The sequence below is a fragment of the Mandrillus leucophaeus genome, unplaced genomic scaffold (assembly GCF_000951045.1).
Source record: "Mandrillus leucophaeus isolate KB7577 unplaced genomic scaffold, Mleu.le_1.0 Scaffold99, whole genome shotgun sequence".
Classification (NCBI taxonomy): Eukaryota; Metazoa; Chordata; class Mammalia; order Primates; family Cercopithecidae; genus Mandrillus; species Mandrillus leucophaeus.
Genome location: NW_012110807.1, coordinates 1,147,618 through 1,154,317, shown reverse-complemented (window position 1 = coordinate 1,154,317; position 6,700 = coordinate 1,147,618). Strand labels below are relative to the sequence as shown.

At 63.1% G+C, this 6,700-nt stretch overlaps 1 protein-coding gene across 1 annotated transcript in view; it reads left to right on the top strand.

Moving 5' to 3' along the window:
* Positions 1–6,700, top strand: part of HMCN2 (hemicentin 2) — a 163,971-nt gene extending 157,271 nt beyond the window's left edge. The window contains exons 92-96 of the mRNA XM_011971201.1: positions 2,217–2,345; positions 2,923–3,243; positions 3,993–4,112; positions 5,034–5,160; positions 5,951–6,700. Coding sequence (XP_011826591.1) covers positions 2,217–2,345; positions 2,923–3,243; positions 3,993–4,112; positions 5,034–5,160; positions 5,951–6,296 — 1,043 coding nt within the window. The 3' untranslated portion in view covers positions 6,297–6,700. The remainder of the gene's footprint in view (positions 1–2,216; positions 2,346–2,922; positions 3,244–3,992; positions 4,113–5,033; positions 5,161–5,950) is intronic.

Below are 6,700 nucleotides of genomic sequence, written 5' to 3'. Positions count from 1 at the left end.
GAGGGCTTTGAGCTGGACTCCCAAGGAGCATTTTGTGTGGGTGAGAGCCCCCCACCCTGGCATGGACGTGGGAGGCCTCTCAGCCTGGGATGGATGGCCTCTCCTAGCCAGCTAGCAGGAGGCTGGGAGCAGAGACCACCAGATCCTTTCCTGCCCCAGACAGGGACGAGTGCTCAGGAGGCCCCAGCCCCTGCTCCCACACCTGCCTTAACGCACCCGGCCGCTTCTCCTGTGCCTGCCCGGCTGGCTTTGCCCTGGCCTGGGATGACAGGAACTGCAGAGGTGAGGGAGCCCCTGGGAGGAGAGGTCCTCCTCAGACATGACCCAGGTGTGTGGAAGGGTCCCCAGGGCCAGGACCCTGGCTGGACACAGACCTGCAGGGATGGCCCATTCTCGAGGGCATTTGATGTCAGCGTGGAGGTCCCAATGCCATGTCCCCACCAGGCTCCTTCCTGCTATGGGAGCTGCAGACGAGTGAGGCCCAGGTTTCAGGGGGTGATGGGCAGCCCAAGAGACATAGGGGCGGTTATCACATGCTCACAGCCTTGTGAACCTGAACAGGCCTCGGAAGCTTTCCCAACACTCAGCATCATTTCCAATTGACTGAGACTGGCAAGTGAGTCGTACTCCTCAGCAATGTTGCTGGATGACAAATCTGACCTTGGGTGGTGGTGCTGATGCTGACCCCCAATCTGTATCTCTGCACTCCCACCAGGAGGGTCTGGTGCCGGCAAGTCTCCACTGGGCTCCAAGCCAGGTGCCCAAGGGGACGTTGTCTGCAGCCTTTCATTAGAAGCTGCAGGCCCAAGCGCTCGGGTCCCTTGGAGTGGGCCCTGTGTTTTGGGGTAGGGAGCAGGACAGTGGAAAGAGCTAGCAGAAGGGGTGGGGCCCTTCCTGCCAGTGGCTCCTGGGCCTGCAGACGAAGCCTCTGTGGATAGGCTGGGCCAGGGTCAGGTGGCGAGGCAGGCCTGGGGATCGTGTTCACACAGCCGTCTGCCCTGATCTGCCCCCAGATGTGGACGAGTGTGCGGGGGATGCTCGCCTCTGCCGAGAGGGACAGCGCTGTGTGAACCTGCTCGGGTCCTACCGCTGCCTCCCCGACTGTGGGCCTGGCTTCCGGGTGGCTGCTGACGGAGCCAGCTGTGAAGGTGATGGGGACACAGTGTGCGGCCTGTCCATACTCCTGGAAACCCAGAGGTTGCCAGGGATCAGCTGATAGGGGGCTGTGTGTCACTGGGCTCTGGGCTGCCAGAAAGACCGGAACTCTTGACAGAAGGAGCACAGCAAGGCTGGGGATGAAGCCTGAGCCGGGCGCTGGAGGTCGGAGCCCTCCCCTGGCTCCTGGCAGCTGGCACCTTCTTTGACAGGGGTGTTTTCTTTCTGGACCTCAGCGTCTTGTCTGCTTGATAAAGAGGCAGCCGGGTCAGGGATGGCAAACACGCCCTCCCTCTGCTGCCGTCCGTTCTGTTCCCCGCATGAATCCAGGCCCAGCTAGAGACCACCTCTGAATCCTTCTTGAGCCAGCAGCCCCTGCAGCCACCATGGAGCAGGTGCAGTCAGCCTTCGAGACAAAACCTAGGTGCCACCCCTGGACAGGTGACCTCAATGGTCCTTCCTGTTCTAGCTCTATGGCTGCAGGACCGTGGGTCCACCCGGCTCCTCTGAGAGACTGTCTGGTGGGGAGGGAAGCACGGTGGAGCCTGACTCAAGAGGAGCAGCTGTCGCACCTCTGTGGTCCCCAGGGCCCCTAGACTGCCCGACAACTCACCGGGCTCTCCTGCCTGCCGCCTTTCCTGCCGCCTTTCCTCCTTTCTCACCACTTTCTTAGCTCTTCCCACATGCCAGGCTCCCCTCCTCACCATGACCCCATGAAGAGGTCACATCTCTACCCGCTTTATGGATGAGGAAACTGAGGCTCAGAGAGAGAGAGAGTTCCTTACCCAAGGGCTAGAGTATGGCAGAGCTCAGCGGAACCCAGGACTCTGCCCGCAAAGCCCACCCTTTCAGCCCCTTCCTTTCTTTGGGACCTGGAACCCTGTTGACCTCCAACCTGGTATAACTGGGGGAGGTGCTGCAAGGGCTGCCATGCAACCTGGTGGCACTGAAACTGGAGAAGGGGACAGGGAGGAGGCCCAGATATGGAGGGGGATGGTCTGTCCCTTGGGGGAGGGGCTCTGGGCTAGACCTCGCCCCCTGACCATGGCCCTGCCTCCCAGATGTGGACGAATGCCTGGAGGGGTTGGACGACTGTCACTACAACCAGCTCTGCGAGAACACCCCAGGCGGTCACCGCTGCAGCTGCCCCAGGGGCTACCGGATGCAGGGCCCCAGCCTGCCCTGCCTAGGTACGGGGAGACCCACCCTCTGGCCAGCACCCCCAGCTCAGGGACTGAGGGTGTCTAAGGCACCAGTGCTGGTGAGTCCTGAGAATAACCAAACAGCACCGACACATCGCCTCACTGTGTGCCTGCCGGTGCACCAAAACCTCAGCCTGACCCTAAGGGGTCATCTTCTGGGGAATTTCAGGAGGGGAAGGACTGTTCTCCAAAACCTCAGCCTGATCCTATGGGGTCATCTTCCGGGGAATTTCAGGAGGGGGAGGACTGTGGAAGCAAGTGGGTGTATCTCAGAGAGGCTTAGGAGAGGGAATGGATCTAACTGGGGCACCGAAGGGCTGAGGGGGAGCTGGAGTCTGGGATGATGCTGAGAGCTGGGGAGGCTGGGCCTCTGGGAGCTGTAGGTGGAATCAGATTGGAGGCTGGGGCTGGTCCCGGAGAGGGGGATGCAGTGTGGCCCGCACGCAGCGTGGGAGTGGTGGGATTCTAGGGAGTGCCAGCAAGAGAAGGCAGGGCCAGGCAATGGCTGCAGGCTGCAGGGGACCCTGGGCCACCTGTGCACATGCCTGACCCTGCCCCTCTACAGATGTCAATGAGTGCTTGCAGCTGCCCAAGGCCTGCGCCTACCAGTGCCACAACCTCCAGGGCAGCTACCGCTGCCTGTGCCCCCCAGGCCAGACCCTCCTTCGCGACGGCAAGGCCTGCACCTCACTGGAGCGGAATGGACAAAATGTGACCGCTGTCAGCCACCGAGGCCTTCTAGTGCCCTGGCTGCGGCCCCGGGCCTCGATCCCTGGTGGCTCCTACCACGCCTGGGTCTCTCTCCGGCCGGGTCCCGTGGCCCTGAGCAGTGTGGGCCGGGCCTGGTGCCCTCCTGGTTTCATCAGGCAGAACGGAGTCTGCACAGGTAAGGCCAGGCCCTGACCATCCACGGGACACTGCCATTATGGGCTCTAGGGCCCCTGGGGTGGGTGTGCAGGTGCCACCCATGGAGTCCAGAAACCCAGACCTTCCAGGCAAGTGGGGTGGGTGGTGTGGGATGGTGGCTTCTCTGATGCAGGGTGTCTCAGAGCCTTGGCTGTGCCACTGGGCAGGGGGCTTCCAAGATGGGAGTGGACTATTTTTGACTTCAGGACACTTTGCCCAGAAGAAGGGCATCCTAGGCAAGTGGTCCTGGGAACCCTCTTTGAGAAACACTCCTGTTAGCACTCAGAGGGAAAGCCGTCAGGCAGGGGGATTTTCAGGGGTGAAGGAGAATGTTCCAGGTAGACATGAGAATGTGACAAGGGACTGCTGAGTAGAGGGGGCGAGGTGGGGGATGGCCCCTGGACCGTGCAGAGAGGGACAAAGAGGAGGTGGCCTGCCCCTGGGCTGACGCCTTGGCATTCCTGCCTGGATGGAGGGGTCTGTGGGGCGGTGCTGCCTGCTCCCTCTATGCCTTGGCGAGCATGGGGTAGGTAAGGTGGGGATCCTCCCTCTCACCAAGCCCACGGACTCCCCCAGCCCCTGAACCCGGGCTGGGAGGGGCAGGACAGGGAGAAGGAGCAGGGCAGCTCCAGAGCCCAGTGGGCAGGTGTGTGGCCATGTCAGTGTCTGTGGTTCAGTGCATCTCTCTGCCCCCGTCCCCCACCTGCCCCGCCCCCATGCCCGGGTCAGACCTCGACGAGTGCCGGGTGAGGAACCTGTGTCAGCACGCCTGCCGCAACACTGAGGGCAGCTACCAGTGCCTGTGCCCCGCCGGCTACCGCCTGCTCCCCAGCGGGAAGAACTGCCAGGGTGAGCCGGGCTCAGGCTGCCGCCCAGACACCCATGGGGCTAGGGCAGGCAGCGTGGGATGGGACATGTGGCATCTCAGCCACTCCGTTCACTCCAGCCCCTTCACAACTATCCTGTGAGGGTGGGGCGGGGAGGCAGGCTCAGAGGGGTTCCGTGAACACCCCAGGCTCTCACAGCCATGCCAGGGCCCATGCTCCGAACAGAAGCTCTGAGATTACGCGGGCAGGCTCTGAAAGCAAACCAATCCCAACTCTGCTGTGTGTCCCTAGGAAACTCACTTCACCTCTCTGAGCCTCCTGGTTAAATGGGGCTAACACAGTCCCCCTCAAATAGCTGGGATGAGAGCTGTGGAGGCCAAGCACAGAGCCGCACAGCTGCTGCTGCTGGTAGAGTCAGGGCCTCTAACCCCCAAACCGGGCACAGTTTCCCCGGTGTGCACAAACGGGGCCGGGGCCAGTCATGCTGCTTCCTCCAAGAGAACAGGAACCATGCCTGCCCTGCCTGTCTCCGTCCCTCACGCTGCCATGGAGGTCACCGAACATCCTCAGAGAAGGGTGGGGGTTCCACTGAGGCAGACAGGATCAGGGGCTCTGCCCGTGGGCAGTGGGCACTCAAGGTCTTCGGGCAAAGCAGCCACCCAGGGAAAGCCGTATCTCTCCCAGGCCCTCCCACCCAGCACTTGCTCAGGAGGCCCCCATGGTGCCCACCTACACACCCTGGAAAGCCCCAGCCCCCGGGGAGATGAGAAGGTGCTGGGGGCCTCCAGGCTGGGTGGTCACGGGTCAGACTGACTGGGGACAAAGGGAGAAGGGCTGCTCACCTCACTGGTCCCCCAAAGGTACTTCTCCCCACACACTCCCCCCTCTCCTTTGCTCCATCTTTTCATCTCCCTCCCCCACTTCACCAACCTCCCCCATCCAGATATCAACGAGTGCGAAGAGGAGGACATCGAGTGTGGACCTGGCCAGATGTGCTTCAACACCCGCGGCAGCTACCAGTGTGTGGACACACCCTGTCCTGCCACCTACCGGCAGGGCCCCAGCCCTGGGTAAGGGCTGAGTTGGCAGGGCCTTGTGCCCTCAGGAAAAGCACATTTTTCAGTCACTCCAGGTTCAGGCTGGCCCTGTCACTGTCACTCCCCAAACAAGTGATACAGGCAGGAGCGCAGGGAGCCCTGGGGACAGGGAGAGGCCAGAGTGGGAACACGGGGACACAGGAGCACACACACCAAACCCCAGACACAGGAACACCATGCAGACTCACAACCCCAGGACAAAACTCAGACACGCGAGCACCAAACCCATCTCCTCCACGCCACTCACAGCGGCCACAGACACTTACCACGACGCACGGAGACATGGGGACCTTAGGGGTGACAGCACTGCCCTGGAAAGGTTTCTCGCGGCGGGTGACCTGCCCCGGGCCTTACAACTAGAAACCTAGGCTGGGGTTGGAAGCGGATGCCCCAGGCAAGGCTAAGCTCAGTCTCCACCTCTAATCCCACCCTGGCAGGGCAAATCCAGACTAGGTGACTCGGCCCAGGAACACATCAGTTCCCCTGTGTCTGCTGGGCTTCCCTAGGGCATGGACCTGGAAAGTCTGCTGGAGGGACCCCGAAAGGGCACGCCTCTGGCTTCTCTGGGCCTCAGTTTGTTGATCTCTAAAACGGGCTAGCGGGGATGCCCGCAGAGAAGGCCTGTGGGGCTCTGCCGCAGAAGGACGGGCAGCGCGTGGGCGGAACTGCAGGGGCTGGCAGGGAGGTCTGATTACGCAGCTGGGCCACGCTCAGACCCACCCCCGAGTCCGCCTGTCCGTGTGTCTGTCTGTGCCGCCCGCAGGACGTGCTTCCGGCGCTGCTCGCAGGACTGCGACACCGGCGGCCCCTCCACGCTGCAGTACCGGCTGCTGCCGCTGCCCCTGGGCGTTCGCGCCCACCACGACGTGGCCCGCCTTGCCGCCTTCTCCGAGGCCGGCGTCCCAGCCAACCGCACCGAGCTCAGCGTGCTGGAGCCGGACCCGCGCAGCCCCTTCGCGCTGCGCCCGCTGCGCGCGGGTCTCGGCGCGGTCTACACCCGTCGCGCGCTCACCCGCTCTGGCCTCTACCGGCTCACCGTGCGCGCCGCGGCGCCACGCCACCAAAGCGTCTTCGTCCTGCTCATCGCCGTGTCCCCCTACCCCTACTAAACGGGAGAGGGCATTGGCGGCTGCCCCGGTGTGACCCCCGAGGAAGGGGGCCAGGAGGAGCTTGGTCCACGCCACCTGCTGTGGCAAGCGGAGCGTCATCGTCTCTCGCCCCGTGCGTCAGCGAGACCTTGGGTCAACACGACCCTGCGCGCAGCCTTGACCCCCGACAGCGAGGACCTGAGCTCACAGAGGGAGGCGTCCGGGGCGGTCCTTGGGTGGCCAGGCCCGCAGGCAGGGCCCGGGGAAGCCTCCAGGTCTGATCCGCCCCTCAGTGGGAGCGGGACAGGGACACAGGGCACCTGGACGCCCGGGGGAGGAGGCAGACTCCGCGTTGGGGGTGGCAGCAGCTATCTGGCGGTGTCATTCTGAACCCTGTTGCAATATAAAAAGATTGCTTTTTTAAC